Source organism: Aulostomus chinensis, chromosome 6 (assembly GCF_037954235.1).
Source record: "Aulostomus chinensis isolate RoL2024-O1b breed Wild chromosome 6, RoL_Achi_v1.0, whole genome shotgun sequence".
Lineage (NCBI taxonomy): Eukaryota > Metazoa > Chordata > Actinopteri > Syngnathiformes > Aulostomidae > Aulostomus > Aulostomus chinensis.
The window spans coordinates 9121789-9139834 of record NC_141325.1 but is presented as its reverse complement, the minus strand read 5'-3'; the positions used below and the strand labels follow the sequence as shown (position 1 = coordinate 9139834).

General features: G+C 39.2%; 1 protein-coding gene across 1 annotated transcript in view; it reads right to left on the bottom strand.

The window, feature by feature from the left end:
• Positions 1 to 18046, bottom strand: part of ccser1 (coiled-coil serine-rich protein 1) — a 112383-nt gene that overhangs the window by 81342 nt on the left and 12995 nt on the right. The window contains exons 5-6 of the mRNA XM_086206351.1: positions 13988 to 14078; positions 10288 to 10393 (exon numbers count right to left, since the gene is read on the bottom strand). Of these exons, the coding sequence (XP_086062477.1) occupies positions 10288 to 10393; positions 13988 to 14078 (197 nt within the window). The remainder of the gene's footprint in view (positions 1 to 10287; positions 10394 to 13987; positions 14079 to 18046) is intronic.

The window sequence follows — 18046 nt, the reverse complement described above, 5'->3', positions numbered from 1 at the left end:
TGAAACCCCTGCTGTGATTTCAAAATCCACTTCCAAGTCTGTTTGTTCCACCTAATTTGAGGTAATTGTTCGCCATTTCCAAATCATGGCAATTGCTTTGAAAAACTTTAAAGGGGCAGATGTGTTAACATGTTTGTGCCCATTTTAAGTGTAACTGAGCTCTTCCCACTCGTGCACATACACAAGGGGGAAGCGGAGGTTTTGTTCAAAAACATGGGAGAAGATGCGCAGGGAGAGATTGTGTGGTTCCCATGCAAGTATGAAAACTCCAGGGAAAGTCCATGTCTCTGCAGAGAAATTTCTTCCACTAGATTGCATGTTTGATGCACGAGCAGGAGAAACCCTCAAAATTGAAGCAGAATTCACCACATTTGCATCATGTTTAAGCAACACAGAGCCCCCCAAAAAATGTTTTTTTGCCTTTCAAGTTTTTACAAATAGATGTCTTGAGCTCACAGAGATGTTTTTTCCTTCTAAGTCGCTTCTTTGTGAAAACAGAAAGAGCCACATGGCATGAAGCTAAATGTTGACTACTTGACACACACAAAAAAAACCCCAAGCAAATGACAAATCTGTCCGAAAATGTCAGTTTACAAACGCTCAAGCCAATTGTCTGGTATAATCCACTTCTTACTTTATCCAGAATTTGAACTGAGTCAAAAGACAAAGAAAGAAAAAAACTATGACCGTTTTTGGGGCAGTGCTACCCTGAATAAGCTTGGAAGATCAAAAGCAAGGAGGTTCGACTGAATGCACAGCTGGTCTCAATCAGCGCTACCGCAAACGTTGAACCAGAATGGTTACAGTTTGTTGGTTTTTCAGCTCAAATTGAATTGTTTGTGGCTTACCGAGAAGACAGCCAGAAAAGCATTTAGTTTCATTTTCAATACAACGGTACATGGATGGCTGTTTCTGTTTTCTGGAGTCACAAAGAAGTCGTGCAGGAGGGAAAAATGTCTTCATGAGCTCAAGATACCTTTAATAAAAAACAAAATAATTTTTGGGTGAAGGGTGGCTTTAAAGCAATCTATACCTTTTTCTGAGTCAACTTTTCTCACTTCATTCATGTCACAGAGTGAACCTTCAAGTGCTTATCAGACAATTTAGCCCAAATTTTCTAACATAATTATAATGAAAACATTGCAATTATTTTCCAATGTGTTATAATTGTTTTAGTTAAAGTAATCTGTCTAATTATCCCTCAACAAGCCCTGCAGCAAAAAGAAACTGAAAGCAGAAACGCTCAAGGGAGATTTCCAAAAGACAGAGTTTAGTCAGACTATGAAAATGTATACCGTATGTGTATGGTGATGGGTTCTATTATAGTGTCAATCAAGGAGTGCCATATAACAGGCAGAGCTCACATTGTGACAAAACGCATTATAAATGTAGATTTCCTGCTGTAAACATTGGTTGAAGAGGGAACATGGGGGAGGATCTGCTCATTTCCCCAGTCAAAGTGTACGAACAATCCATGGGGTTACTATTTCTTGATAACAATCTGTAACAAACAACAAGCTTCCCAGAATGTTTTTCTCTCTCTCTCTCTCTCTCTCTCTCCAACTCTCTCTCTCTCTCTCCCCCCAACTCTCTCTCTCTCTCTGCTCTTTATCCCATTTCCTGTCAGCTCACCTTATTTATTTCCTGAGAACCGAATGCATTGTTTGGGATGACTCATAAATCACTGTTGTCACTGCTACTACAAATAATAGGACCAATGATCAACAAGGTTTCCATACGCAGTCATAACAGTTTCAGTCAAACCATTGTGATCTTGAATGTTCCATCTGACAAACTGCTCTCAGGTGAAATTCATATCATTTGGGTTTCCAATGTTCACACTCCAGATTCTTCCTGAGAGCAATTCCTATTAAATGCTTATACTTAAACCCAAGAGTAGGTGCATTACTACTCTTAACCACCGACATCTGCATATTTCCTCAAATAACAGTTTGTCATTTCTGCTGCTGAAACGATAACCAAAGACAGAAGTCTCATTTATTTCTGAAGAAGTGTGGGAGTTGTTGCCTTTATTGCAAAACAACCGCCACTGCCGACATGTCAGACATGTCTCACGCACACAATACGTACACAAGGACTAAGTGATGCGTGAAAGTTGAATTTGTTACAATATAGTGTATATTATAGAGATCAGGTGTGTTAACAGGCTCAATGGACAGGCAACTAAATGATATTCACCTTCAACTAAACAAATTACAGATTTCTTGAGATTTGAAAACAGTAGGAAGGTTATAGGATGAAGTAATTACAGTAAATATCTCAATAAAGTAAGTAACTACAGTCTAGTTGTTTTCACTGGTTTTAAAATAGACATGTTTCATAGTTTACATTTGTATAAAATATAAACGCGCTGTAGTTTCAGGTGTGGTAGTAATGCAGGATTTTGACAAGGACAAACTTTTACCGAACTTCCCTCAAACACGTTACATATCCCAAAAGAGGTGGGAAAACCAACGTTATGGAATGAAAAGCTCAACAGGGATCCCAAGCCCAAGGCTCTCCCACTATGTAGCAAGTCAGATCACACCCAGTTTTCCCTGTCAGGATCGGCTTCAGTAGTTTATATGTTGTAATCGAGCTCCGACAGCATCAGTTGGCCTGCAGAAGTAGTGACAAGCTTCATAGCCATGCTGGCCAGCCTTTCGATGACTGTGCAGTCATTTACAAACCAGAGGCCATGGATCAATGGACTTATAGGCATGTCTTTGAACAGTAATGCTGCTGCGATAGCTCATTATTTTCTGATGAGCATCTTAGCTTTCTCTCTCCGTCAGCAGCGAAATGTTACGGCCTGTCATGACAACAGACCAAATATAGGCAGTTTGCTGCTGTCGGCCACAGACTGGATGAAAAAAGGCACACCCTCCACCCATCAATCATGCTATGCCATGACACATTAGTTGTGACTATGCCCAAATTTTCATTGTGTGGTGAATTTATTGATATCTAAATAAAACTGAGTTACAGCTTTACACTTCTCTCCTTCGGGCCACTGCCCCAACACTCTTGCTCACTTGCTCACATTCTCTCTCTCTCCTGATGCAGTCAGTAGTTCTGACAAATTCATCATGACAGGTGAATGCTCACAAGACAATCACTGAAGTTCTTCTAACTTTAGAAGTATGTGATTAAAGGAGCTGATCTATGTTTTAACTTGTTGTAAATGTTGCTTTTACTTATCCTGAATGAATGCTTTGCTTCTATTTGTCTCTTTCCAGTCAAAGGTGGATTTTCCTCTGCGATGTTTGAAATTCACTGTGTAGAATTATATTAGCAGTTTGTTTTTATCTGCTGAGTAGGGATTGTTTCTGTGCATGCTCCTAAAATCTTTGCACTTATCAGCTTTCCGTCTTTTAATGGTATGCACGACCTGACATAACGCTTAGGAATGACATTCATTTAAATGTTCTCATTTCACTTTCAGATACATAGCAAATAACCAGACATACCAAAACATAGAACTATTCCTTGACCTGACCAAAGGTGTATTTACTCTCAAACCAGGAAGACCGGAGGAGTTTCAGACAACAATTTGTGACTGCTTATAAGTCCTAATATTAAGTAATCAAATAAAATAATCAATATTATTAACAACAAACATTTTCACTATTCCCTGAGTATGTTTTTTTTGTGGTCAACAATAGAGCAAATGTGTTTGAAACAGATTATTTGAGGTGAGAAAATCTCACTGTCTCAAATTTTAGCACTTTGCTGTTCATGTTCTGTCATCCAATAACATTCTTCCACAAAACAAAGAAAAACTAAAGCATGAAGAGCCAAAAAACAAAAAAGCATCCCTCTGTTTGTAGTTTAGGTATGACAGTGATGTTCTGTCCAATTTAGGAGTATCCATTTTAATAATTCCTTTCATTTCAGGAACAGACCACTTGACAAGTAATGGACAGAAATTAATGCCAAATTTCTTTCTGTTACAAATCCGAACCACAAGTTCCCATTCGAAGCATGAAGGGAAAATGCGAAAGCCAAGACTCATTGTTCTCCCTGTGTTGAGCATTTAAAAAGTGTGGTAAATTAGAAACATCAACAATATACAAACCGGATAAGCGGAGGAAGACTATACATATATATATATATATATATATATATATATATATATACACACACACACACACACACACACATACATATATACATATATATATACATACATATATACATATATATATATTATGAGAAATATATATGTTTATATGTATATACATATATATACACACACACAGTGTTTGCATGTGCGTGGGTGTGCCAGCAGTAACCAGCCCAGTTCTTTTTATTATTATTATTATCATTATTATTAAAACTTCACATGAGGCAGAAAATTAAAAATATACTCATAAGGTGTTCAGAAATGTTAATAGAACTGCAGTTGTGGGGATATTCTCATTAATAAAGTCCAAAACACACGGTAAAACACAACATATAATAGCAAGGTTTGTTATCGTTTGTTGAATTAACAGTGATTATAGACCAGAAAATTGAAAAGAAATTGAGGGGAATCTACTCAGTCTTCCCTCCAACTTCCATTGTATAATCTGTGCATAAATGTGTTGAAAATTATGCTGCAGTGCACTTTATCTGTCCCCAGCTCCACTCTGTGGCTCAGCTGGATTATTTATGCCTGTCTATTGTGTATAAATGAGCGGGTACGTGAATATTTGTAAGAACGACTTGTTTGTAGACTATAACAAATTGCACGAGGTTAGACAAGTTGGCAGATATACAATGAATAATATTAAAATCAAACAAATGTGTTACTCCGTGTTTGTGTGTGAGCAAATTCTATATAATCACAGACGTCTTGTCTCTGTGGGAGACAACCAACTGAGAGTGTATCACTATGTATTGCATCTAACCAGGGGAGGGTGGGGTTTTTTTCTGTTTTTTTTTTTTAAATCCCAAGGTGTCTTCCCTACATTTCTCTCCAGTTCTGTCTGTCTAAATACCCAACTGACTGTAGTTGTCCCCAGGAGAGAGCACAGCACACTTTGCATCTAAATTAGTACAGAGTGCGCTCCATGCTGTCTCATTTTACTTCCACTTGAGACCTCTTCCTTGCAAATGTATGAACTGAACAATTCTTGGTATGAAACACCACAGAAAAGTGTTAAAAATACTTTTAAGTTTGTGAGTGCAAGAGAAACGGTTTCTCTTGCGTTATTAATTATTGAAAAGTACGGTAACTTGCTGCACACTTCTCTGAAAGTCTGACGAGAAAATGCATCATACTAGCTATTCAAGATCAGATATTTTTTCCATCCAAATTCAAAACCAAAACCATCTGATTTCATGAAAAAGTATTATTTTATTGCTTATGGTGTCATTTAATTAATGAGAAGTAAGTAATAGTTTAGTGATGAGAGTATTGCTGAATCTGGAACAGTAGGGGGTGGTGTGCTCCCTTACGGCTGGTTTGCAATCAAACTTTCTTTATGTTCACCCTTTGCCCCACATACCAAAACAAATGTATTGTGGGAACTGTTAAATTGCAGAACTTAATTCCAAAGATTGACAGTTTAAGCTCGTCTGAAACAATAAATCAACTTGTTCATCATGTAAACCTGCTGACTGCAGGTGAAGGCAGCCACATAAACCTGTAATTAGGAGTTCAATATCTTGCTCAAGGACATTACGATATCTCTCAGTACACAAGTAATCTAGGTACCCTTTATGTATTTGAGGCTAATTCTGGTTTTGTTTGTACACCCAGGGCTGATGTAACAGGACTGAAGAAACAAACCTTATATTCAACTTCAGTTTAAATACTGCGTGTCATGTCTTGATCTATCGGGGCTGTTCCACTAATCTTGACATATTTCAATACATCTATGTTATTGTGATGCCAACAGCATGCAGATGCTTTATCTGCACATTAATCCCCCGGCCACAAGAAGAAAATGGGGAACTGAGTGTACACTGCATATCGACACACAAGGACACCTCTGAGCATTTGCATGTTGCCTCCTTGGATTAATCGTCTGCTGCAAAGTAATCAACACCTCTGAAAAAAGAAAATGGAAAAGAAAACAAGAAGGGAAGGGGAACGTTCAACAGGCAGACTGCCGTTACCACAGCAACAGGCAAGCTACCCTCCATGTCCTCTGTATGTTTTTCTAAAGGAGAAATGAAAGACGTCTCAGAGAAGTCAATGTCTTCACAGGAAACAAACACATGCAACACATGGAGAAATATGCAGCAATAATTGATATAGACGATCACTTCTTCCACCAATCAAAAATCACAGAAGTAAAGTTACTATCAGTGTACGACAAGTGGCCAGTACTCAAATTTTTCTACCACACTGATGTTTCCTGCCATCCTTTGTCCTTCAGTCTGTTTCGTCTGAATCCATCTCAAAATTCAGGTGAGCACCTCACCTTAAACTGGAAAACAGGTACAACATATGGCTGTTTTCTGGCATAACTTTGTTTTGAGGTACTGATTTCAAAGTAAACACAGATAGTTAATGTCCACCATCAAAATTATCCCACTCTCAGACATCAAAGACAACGTATGCATCTGCGTACCAGTGAGCATGTGTGTGTGCGTGTGTGTAGCAGATGTTCTATGCAGCCTGTCAGACAGCCGGCAGTATCCTGCAGCTGATACTCTCTCTGGACTGTGTTGACTGACAGTTTTGTGTGTGTGTGTGTGTGTGTGTGTGTGTGTATATGTGTATGTGTGTGTGTGTGTGTGTGTGTGTGTGTGCGCGCGCGTGCGTGCATGCGCGTGCATGCGCGTGCCAGAACAGGCAAGAGCTTGCTTGCCTCTAGCAAATCAATGTCCCCTCCAGGGAACAGGAAACCTGAGAGAGAGAAACTGAGAGGGAAGAAGACAGTAAGAGAGTGAGAGTAAGCCCTGGGCAGACACATTTTGCTCTCTATCCCCTCTCCAATCTCAGTTCCTTCATTCCTCATTCACAGATTTTACACATTTTCCGGTAGAAATCAATGTGAAAACAAAGTGTTAGGAAATATCTGTGAAGATGTTGAACAGTACAGCAGGTAATTCACACCTGCCAGCAATTACATGCTGATCAAGGTGAGAAACTTTTCATTTTGATCTATCAAAGCCTCGAAAGATCAAATCATTTCGCTGTACAGATTACATATATGACATTTCATTTTCTTACTTTTGAAATAATTTAGGTTACAATGCTGTATCTACAGTACATGGTTTAAACAGACTGCACCCTTCATAACCTTTTTAAAAATTCTTTCTAAAACTGCCATCTTGCTACGGAGAATCGAAGACCTACTACACCCTCAGTCTACAATAACACCCCACTGTCTTGCAGCCAGTATCAAGCATCATTTATAATCAATCATGATTCAAAATGTGACATTACTGCTTTTTAGCCAAGCAAATCTGGTTTGCCTTGTTTGTTTGTTTGATTTAAAAATACCTCAATAACTTCTGAGTGGTTTAAAATTTACAACGCATTCAAACTAAAAAGGGAATTATTATACCATTTTCCCCAAAGAGCAACTCTTCATTTCTGATATCTGTCTTTTTAAATATCACCTTTGGCGGGTCAAATTTTCATCCTGCTGTTCACCTGTCACCAAACTCTTCAAACCTCAAACCATCTATTGCTTCACATAAAGATTAACTGATGTAACCATGTCAAACACTACAGCTGACTGAATCCGAACTCAGTTCAGACAAGCCTTTTTAAGGTTGTTTACTTGTCATCTTGTGGAAAGCCATGACAAAGTCTGATCAATTCGGTTACTGGAGAGAAACCTAAACTGGAAGGAAAAGTCGATCAGATATAATCCTGATGATGGCTGTAAAATTCTCACCTGATTGTGCTTCTCATGCACATCATGAGAGGCATTTTTCCCATCCATTTCAGAAGTTTAAATCTCTGCAAAAAGCTGCAAACAGGACCTCCACTAGTACAGGGCTGAAATGTGGTTATATCAGTTAATGTTGACACAGAAAGAAATGCAGGACAAAAGGCACTTTATCTTGGAACTATGTTGGACGAAATGTGTAAATGATCACTTTAAACCTCTCAAAGATCAACCACCCAATCACAATACTGATCTAAAGTCTTAAACTTTTGAAGGACCGGATGGCGGTACGGTCTCTCGTCTTGGTTAGTAAGGGCAGTTATGTCATTATTATAACTTCCATGCAGCAGGTCAGTGCAAACTTTGGGAGGTCTACTAAGCACATTTACTTGACTCCTGTACGGTAGATGAAGAGGTGGGATTCAGCAAGATACAGCTGCACATGCACCAACTGTGGAACAGCAACCCAGTGTATTTCAGCCATACATACGCCAAGCAAGCAAATTTCAGCATTGTCCAGAGATACAAGAGGCAACAGTTCAGGTACCAGCCTTTCGTTGCAGTGTGTGTTACAGTGTGCACACTGAAGCCTCACATGGGAGTCCTCTCCCTGATAAATCGTGACCTGTTGGATTCAGGATCAAATATCAGGCTCTTGTGTACAGCTCAGTGATGAGCTGAGGCCAGATCAGGCCCAGAGCAATGTGAGCGAAGGCTGGGGGGGCACAATCTTGCTTCAGCAAGGTACAAGTGCACTGGGCCAATCGCTGGTGCACTCACAGTCAAACTGAAGAAAACCGGTCTGAGAGTAATGTCATTTTAACCTTGGTCTTTCATACAGAGGCACAAAATGTAAACATTTGTGACTGTAGGTTTGGACTCAAAGGCTTCTTCAATGCTTCAAGGAAAAAAGGGACTTCAGTATAAATGAAACAAACAATTAAGAGAAAAAAACCTTGAATGGGCTGTTGCCTCCCTACTTACACGATTCACTGTCTAGACACAGAAAATATGTCTCTATTCAGTAAAAGATTTAAAGAGAGTTTGAGTCGTGATAAAATCCTTCCTCAGGAAAAAGGAAACCAAGGCTAAGTCCAGTGTGTCAATGGTGCAGTATAAATCATTTAACCTCTACTTCAAAGCAACTTACAAAGGTTGACCTTCAGAGCATCTGCAAACAAAGAAGATCATAGCCACTTAATTCAGGAAAAACATGGAGAGACAAATGTATTTAGTCAATGGCTCCAAGGAGAAATAAAGTAATATCATTTCGGGAGCCGCGAGAGGAGCAGTAAAAGGTAACGTAATAATCATCTGCTAGCTTGTCAGACACTACAAACCATTTATTACCTACTGGTGGCCTAAAACCCCAAAAGCCTGATACATACAGCACCTCTGGTTTGTGTTTAGGCGTGTGTTAGTAGGGGGACAAAAAGAATTTTTATTAGAACAGCTGTTGTAACAAACATATTCCCTAATCGCCATTTTGACATGTTGTTCATGCTAAAGAGGTACTAACCTTCTATGACACCAAAAATAAATGAAAAAACACATGATTCCTACTATTTGCCTTTTAAGTTGTATTTTTTTCTTCTTCAGTGATACAAATTTGTGTTGTAGGATACTGTAGATGCCATTTTGCAAAATATATAAATATACTGTATGGATATTGTTGCTGAATCCAGGCACTTGTGAGTGATGGCGTGCGAAGTATCGCATTAGGATGATACTGTGAGTCACTCTGATTCCCCTCGTGAGTTTTCTGTTTACGCGTGCATTCATCTCTGTGTGAGTGTCCAAGTATAACCCATCATGATTCCTGACTGTAGACAGACAAACACACACACACACACACACAAAAAAGCAAAAAACGAGTGGACAAATCAAATCAGATTTGGAACCATCCTCTGCAGTGCTACTCGCATGTAAAAAAAGACACACTGTGAGTGTTCTGTTTGAGCCGCCGGCTATCAAGAGACAGAAGAGAACAGAAAGATAGCTTGCATATCTATTTGAAGTGAATTTATTAATTTATTTATTTACCCTCCATCTTTTTGTGCTACAATCTTGTCTCATCACCGAGGGAGGGAAAGACATAAAACACGGTGTGCATTTACAGGGAACACTCAAGATCAGCAGTTTCAACAACAGACAATAAAACCTCTCTCTCTGTCTCTCTGGAGTTGCAATGTGGCGTTGGAGTATGTGGTGTATGAAAAAGAAAAAAAAGACTATCTTTCTGACTTTTTTTTTTTTAAGTTGCGGTACCATTTTGTCTTGCCCACATTTCAACAAATACATACATGTGCAACCTTTTCAAACCTTGTTTTCATGTGCTTTTCTTGAGTGTGAACCATTTCAGCAGAACTGAGCTGACAACATATTTGCAATGTTTTCCCTGAGGAGAATGTGAGAGCATATAGAGTCTATTTAGAATAATATACAGTTTTACCTCTGACATTGGTCTTTCCCTGGGATGCGATCTCCTGATGGGTCCATGGGGGACGGGAGCAGGTTCAGGCAGGAGGCTAAGGACTGACTGGAGTCTTCTCTGGACACTGTAAACAAGCACAAAACCCAATCAAGTTGATGTCCTGTACGAATTGATGCTGGCAGACATGTCCACATCGATTAAAATCAATACCTACACACTCATGCAGGTTCAGACAATGTCTGGAATTTAGTGGTTTATAATAATTAACCAATCAAAATTAATAAAACTTTATAGACACTAAAAAAAAAAAAATGTCTGAGGACGCAAAGTGAATAGTTCTGTAAAGTAAGATCACACCTGCCATTCGAATGTCTCCATATGCTTGTTGAGTACATAGTCATGATCAGCTTTCACTTCCTCCTGCCACATATAATAAACACATGCATCGTTTCCATTTGCCCAGTCGGTTGAAAAATGAAGAAATGAGAATAGACTGGGATGTGTTCCAGCCTGTAACATATATCCCAAACAGCTGAAGAAAACAGAGTTGTGTGTAAAAACTGTCCTCTTATGTTATAAACAGCGTTCTCTGATTCAAAATCAGTTTCCACAGCTTTGTAACCCAACAGAGCGTCGGCTCGAGGCAAAGATAGTGAGGTAAACAATACGATTCTTGAGCAGCTTCTCAGACGAGCGAGACTTCTAATACATATCATTAAGAACTTTGTGCGGCAATAATATTATATATAAGATTTGCAGTAAGAGTATGTTTTTCATCTCAAACAGAGGACATTATAGGTTGTACTTCAATTTGACCCAGGTCACTGGTCATTTGAGTTCACGCTGCTGTTGTCCATGTTGTCCATGTGATCAGATCAGCTGTCAAACCAAGAAATTGTCCACTGGTGATCAGATCACTCAAGATGGCAGGTCTGAACAAGGCCTGTCTACTTTTTTTGTTGATTCCTTAAAGCCTGTGTTGGAACACAAAGTCCAGCAGCTGAACACACTGATGGTTATAAATTGCTGTAAAACTGCTTGCTTTTTAATAAAGGCTCCAACAAGCCACCTGAGAGAAGTAAAACTGAGGAGAGCCAATAAGAGTGAGTGGGTGTATGGCCATTTGGGATGTGTGTGTGTGTGTGTGTGTGTGTGTGTGTGTGTGTGTGTGTGTGTGTGTGTAAGAGTATTATCTAAATATGTGTGCATATATCTGACAGAATATGCTTTTTACCAAGCAGAAAGTACCTAAATGTGTGTGCAGGTGTGTTTATGTCCTCTTAAAATAGCCCCTTTAATTGAAGTCAGTGGAATAACCTTACTCTTCTATCGGCCCTTGACTTTATGGGAACAATTCATCAAACCTTTAATTTCATGCTACAGCCTGCAAACCATTAGGTCTAATGACTAAGCATGCGGACTTGTGTGTTAGGGTGTTTATTAATGATGGTACCTTCTTTTGCTCTAAATCAGCCAGGGCCTTTGAGACCTTTTAAATCTGTGTGTGCATGTGTTTGTGTATGCGCCGTTCAAACCCACCCTCCCTCCCTATTCTGTCCGACCCCTATTGGCAAAGGAAATTTGGTTTATTATACCCAAAACCAAATTTTCCACTCCACAGTGCTGCTGAATGTTTTACTTTACTTGACTGCAACTGTAATATACTCCTTCCATTTGGGACTTGAAGGTAGCCTAGAAATAGCTGAATCAAACCGCAGATTTATATTATTTGACTCAGAGATCCACGAGATGAGAGACAGTTAGACATGCTACAGACGTGATTAGTGTCAAGCTGATGGTTAAAGAAACCTGTCAATGTATGCATAGTCAGACACGTAGCCTCAGTATCTGAGCATACACATGAAAGTTGTTTTTTTTAGTGCTGATGTTTACCCAGTGTCATGCTGAGCTATGTATGTTTCATCCTGAGCCAACCCCCAACTGTCCAAGTTCATGTGTACATTTTGTGTCTTTGATGTGTATTAATATGTAGCATTCAGTCGAAGGCGAACTGTATCAACATCAACAGAGGATGTGTGCTATGTGCCACATTTAACTTGACAGCACACACCAAGGAAAAATGTCTCTATTCAAACATGTGGCTTGAAGAATTTGAATAAAAAAAAGTGGAACAAACGTTTGGGATTTGAGAGCGCCTGAAAACATAGAGATACCTGATATTTATTGGATCTGCGAGAGCTTGTAGTTTTTCTTACTTACCGCTGTTCAGATGCAGAGACTGTATCTGTTATGTGTTTGACTGTTCTTGTCCGTGCTGTGACTCAAGGGCTGTTTTACCAAATCCCAACGAGCACATTTGTAACATAATCTAAGCTGGATCTCTATTTTTTTATTAGTAGCTGTTGTTAACTTCCTGTGGCAGCCATACTGGATTTTTCACAATCTGCTCATACACCAACAACTTAATATGAAAACCCAGTCATTTTGATGCTGTCTAGCTTGCTCTGCTGTCTTGTGATTCAACAGGCTGTTAAGATTTGATTTACTTGAATGCATCATCAGGAGGCTTCACCGAAATATAACCTGTTCCTGATAATGATAATTGTACAGGCATAACATTTCCAGTACACTCTAAGCAGCTGGCCAATCACAACAGAATGGGCTTTTAGAAGTGGGGGTAGGAGCCCAAAATCCTGTTTCAGACAGTGAGAAGAGTGTGTGGACTCATTGCTTGTGAGGCCGTGACTGGCAGCTTTTAGATATAAACGTGGTAAGTACCATTACCATGGTTATGGTAAGTACACCACCGATATGATAATATCAAACAATCAAACATTAAATATCTCTAATATGCCTGTGATGGATTTTGTGTACTGCGAAGTTTTGGTCTCTCAGGCCAGTGGGGAGGAGTGGTTGGATTTTGGTGTGAGGACAGACATCCCTGGCAACTTCATGCAAATGAATATGTTTAGTATTCACTATTTTGACCACTAGCTATGTCTCCCCTCTGTGGTGAAACAGGCAGCTCCATCCTAATACATTTAATGACCACATGAAAGTCTTAAGAGGATGTTTTCTAGCTCCTCCACAAGGCACTATGGCAGGCAACAATTCAACACTGACATCATTTTTCAACCACGAGGCATGTCAGGAGTGCGACGGAAACGCCAAAACAACAAAGGAGATAGATTGCTGCAAATGAGGCAGGTGCATCACAGTTGATGCACATGTCGAAAGAGCCAGAGAGAAGACTAGCTTTACGTTTTAAGGTGACGGAACAGAGGTTGCTTAATGTCAGGAAAGATCAACGCGGCGTGCGAGAGAAGAGTTAAAGAAAAGAAAAGAAAAGGAAAAGCGAGAGAAAATCACAGAGGATGCAAAGAGATGAAAACAAAGGGGGGAAAGCATAATGAGGTATATAAACTTCATTTGGAATATCTCGTTTTCCCTCTGTTTACGACCACATAACAGAACATCAGACACGTTTCACCCTCAGTGGGTAAAAATAGCAAATCATGTCTTTAACATAGCTGCTCTAAGTGTTAAACTCATTATTCAACCTTCTCTACATTCGCTGCATTATGCAATTATCTTCTTTCTTGGACATTTACCAACAATTGTAATATAGATGCTTGCTTGATTATGTGAGAAAAAAAAAAGATTTGTTATCATCACAGCTCGTTCTAAGCTTCACCAGTCACAAGTCGTAAACATTTATGCGCAGCAATGCAGATGTTAAGCTGTGAATAAATATTACCATGTCGATGTCGCTGATCGTCAGACAGGTCCAGATCTAGCATGAGATCATCTTCATCCAGCTCAGAGGAACCCAGATTATTCAGAACATCCTACAGAGAAAACACAAAACCACAAAAACTTATAAAAGTATTTAAAAGCATGCCTTTAAAAGCACATATGAGGAATTGTTTATTCATTTATACTTTAAAATATCTTAAACTGATGCAGATTTTTCACTATATTTTTATTGGAATAGTTTTAATACAATTTTGTCTGCACATTCATTATTTTCAATAGACCCCCAGGGTGGAAACAGTGGTGCAGTGGTCAGCACTGTCACCTCACAGCAAGAAGGTTCTGGGTTTGAGCCCTGGCTTGGGCACAGGATCTTTCTGTGTGGAGTCTGCATGTTCTCCCTGTTCCTGTATGGGTTCTCTCTGGTACTCCAGCTTCCTCCCACAGTCCAAAGACATCAAGAGGGGACGAGGCTGATTGATACTCTAAATTGACCGTAGGCGTGACTGTGAGTGTGAATGGTTGTCTGTCTCTATGTGTTGGCCCTGTGATGGAGTGGTGACCTGTCCAGGGTGAACCTCAGCTAACGCCCGAAGCCAGCTGGGATAGGCTCCAGCCCCCCACAACCTTTAACAGGATAAGTGGTAGAAAATGGACGGATGGATGGATTTTCATCCGAGTATTCCAAATGGCTCAAAACAGAAGGAAAGATTTCATCATTTTAACAAGCAATAACGCAATACTAACAATTTTATCTTTATTAGGTGATGGAATATCTTGCCCACACATTCATAAGCAGTAAAACAGTTTCACAATTAAAAAAGAGAAGCAGCCAATTACTGAGTTATGCGGTTAAGAAGAAAATCATTGTACAAAATAAATGCTCCAACGTATTTGTCTAAATTCCATCCATTTTCTATATAGCTTATGTGTCGCAGGGAGGGATGGGGGGGCTGGAGCCTATCCCAGCTGACATTGGGCAAGAGGCGAGGTTCACCCTGGACGGGTCGCCAGTCCATCACAGGGCCATTAGGAGCAATTAGGGGTTCAGTGTCTTGCTCAAGCACACTTGGACATGGTGAAGGGAGGAAGTGAGGATTGAACCAGCGACCCTGCGGTTGCTAGACGGCCACTCTACCTCTGAGCCATGCCATCCAAACAAAAGTTCCATTACAGTGAAGAGACCGCATATTGAACATGGTGAATAAAACTCTCCAAAAAAAGCATTTCCTTACAAATGTTAACCAATCAAGATAACTAATCAATTCTAATCAAGGCGAACTGGAAACAATCATAAAACAGTAATTAAGTAACAGTAATTGTCCTGTCAGTGTCCCCTAAATTTACTTAGTGCCCATATTTCAAACTCTCTGAAATGTGATATTTAACAATAAGTGAAGATTTTCTCAAGTATAAACATCTCTAAATGAGTCTTAAATTTTAAAAAATACCATCATGTCCAGAATATCATCAGGAGACTACCAGGGTACAGTAAGATGAGGTGCCGTTTGGTTCAGTTAAATTCTAAAAGTCAATACTGCCATCTGATGGTCATCAAAGGGGAGTCCATTGCCCCCCCCAAAAAAAGATGTTTTATTATAAGGTGTGGCAAATAATTCAGTGGACCACTGTATAAATAGCCTTGACTTGGTAAAAAGTGAGATAAAAAGCAGTTTTACACCAATCACTTTCATTTCCAACCTGGGAGAAAGGTGTGAAATGAGTGTGACTGAAATCAGAAAACTAGAAATTCTGTTTCAGTGTGATGCTTTCATATCAGAAGGGGCCCAAAAGGATTTATCAGTGTTGTCATGTGTCATGTTTTTTGAAAATATTTGCAATGGGTTGAAAGCTTTTGCCTGAATTTTTGTGCACTAAAAATAAAACAAAAACCTCATCCCAAAGTGAAACATAAAGAGCCCAATGGTACTATGCACCAGTCTGATTGAGTATCTGCAGAAGCCAGTGGACCCAAAAATCCAATAATCAACTGCGTTCAGCTTTCATCATTGCTGTTTGGACTAAAACATCATGGCCACACTCTGTATCGATCTCTCATCTTGGAACACGACCCTCAATATGTACAACACATGAGAGACAAAGAGGGACTGCTATACAGCTAAATAAACGAATAGATAAAGAAACATATCTGTTAGAGGCACTTGCTGTGTGGTGGGTGGGACTGTGGAGAATCATAGAACTGTTTTTCAGGAGATGTTCACTGCAGTAAACATCAGAAAAATACCAGACTGTATTTCAGGGTAAAGCAATTGAACAAAAAAGCCTCATTTCAGGCATTAAAGCTAATAGCTTGCAATGTACTGGAAAAGGAATGAAGACCAATACCGTGTGATACTACTGCACACAGACTTCATTTGAAGCTAAATTACCCATTTTAATGTGCCCCTCTAACCACAGAAATGCGTTAATATGATTTTACAACCCAGAGATGTCACCTTTTTACCTCGGTTATGTGATCTGAGTGAGTATAATCCTTGAGTTAATAGAGATAATATCAGATTCGGGTCTCATTAAAAGATGGCTCCATTTCTTAAGTGCGGAGCAGAATGACATCCACAACAGGGGTAAGGGAGGAAAAAAAAAAAGAGAGAGATTCTTTCTGTCTTTATAGAACCAAAGGTTTCTGTTCACACAGTGGAAATCACATATGCTGTCGATGAACATTACATTTATCCGGGGCTTTAGGGTAGTAAATGCACTTTAGGACAAGGGAGAGAGATTTTTGGCTTTGCAGGCAGGTATTTTGGCTTCTGGCAATGTGAAGTATACGGACTGACAAATTACTTTCATTCTGTCTGAGCAGACTCTTCACAGCCAGTTGTGTTTACAATGTGCCTGAGGGGATAAAGGATTGAATGTCTTGTCAAATCCCAAATCCAATTCTTGAATGAAAGATACATGAAGGGGAAACTTTTTTTTTGTACCCATACATTCATAACCGGGCATTTGTTATCTACTTCTATCAATACAGTATAATCACTCATCCAAAACCAAAGCAGACATCCTTTTCAAATTCAATAAACAATGCCATTTTAAATCTGAGAGACAAATAAATCTGAATGCTTTCTACTGCTGACTGTCAGTGCATATTTCAATGCAGGATTCCTATCACATATCGTAATGAGTACAATTTTATTAGGGTGTGATGTGACTCAGACTACCGAGGCAGAAAATATAACTGCAGTCATAACTTAGAGCCAGATACCTACATTTCCTACATCCGCAATATGTAGTCTTGACGTGAAAACGATTTCTAAAAGATTAAGTGCTTAACAAGGACATATTGGAAGGCATCTGCATGTCTATAAACCTTTTTCAAATAAGACATTTTGATTACGGTTGTACGACCACTTGCCTTGCTCCCTCAATTTATGCTCACAACCCATCCAATGTCATTTCCTGTCTTGTCTGCTTCTGCCCTACAAAATCCAGTATCAGTACTTTTTCAGGTTTTTCCACAATTAATAAAGAATATCTACCCTTAAAAGAAGTCTAGTGTTGTCTTCAAATGAAAAGAATTATCAGTTATTATTTGGGAAGCTTTCTGAGAGGAAAGGTAGAAAAAAAAACGTGACAGTGTAATGTAGAACTGTATATTTCAGCCATGGAGACATCCAATCAGCAAATACTACATGAGTGTGGTGTCTTGTATCTTTGCCTGGATTAGCGGTGAGATCATATTAATCAGTTCACACTGACATTCAAACACTGTCTAAAAGGACACAGGAGAGGCATTGTGAGCTCCAGAGTATGCCGTCATGTGGTTTATATCGTATTTTCAAAGAGGATTGAAACTTGGAAAACTATTAATTTTCTGTGAAATGGGAGATCCTCCCAGGCTATTTGTAATTTTGGAGTTTCTAAATGTACAATTACCACTATAATTGTAAACTAGAAGTCGAGAGTGAAATTTAAAAAAAGAAATCTGAATCCAAATTGAATAAAGAAAATAAATAAAATCAAAAACCCCTAGAAAAGGTTCCATCATGTTTCAGACCAGAAGAAGTCAATTCAATTCCCTCTTTGTCCTTCAGCTCATTCT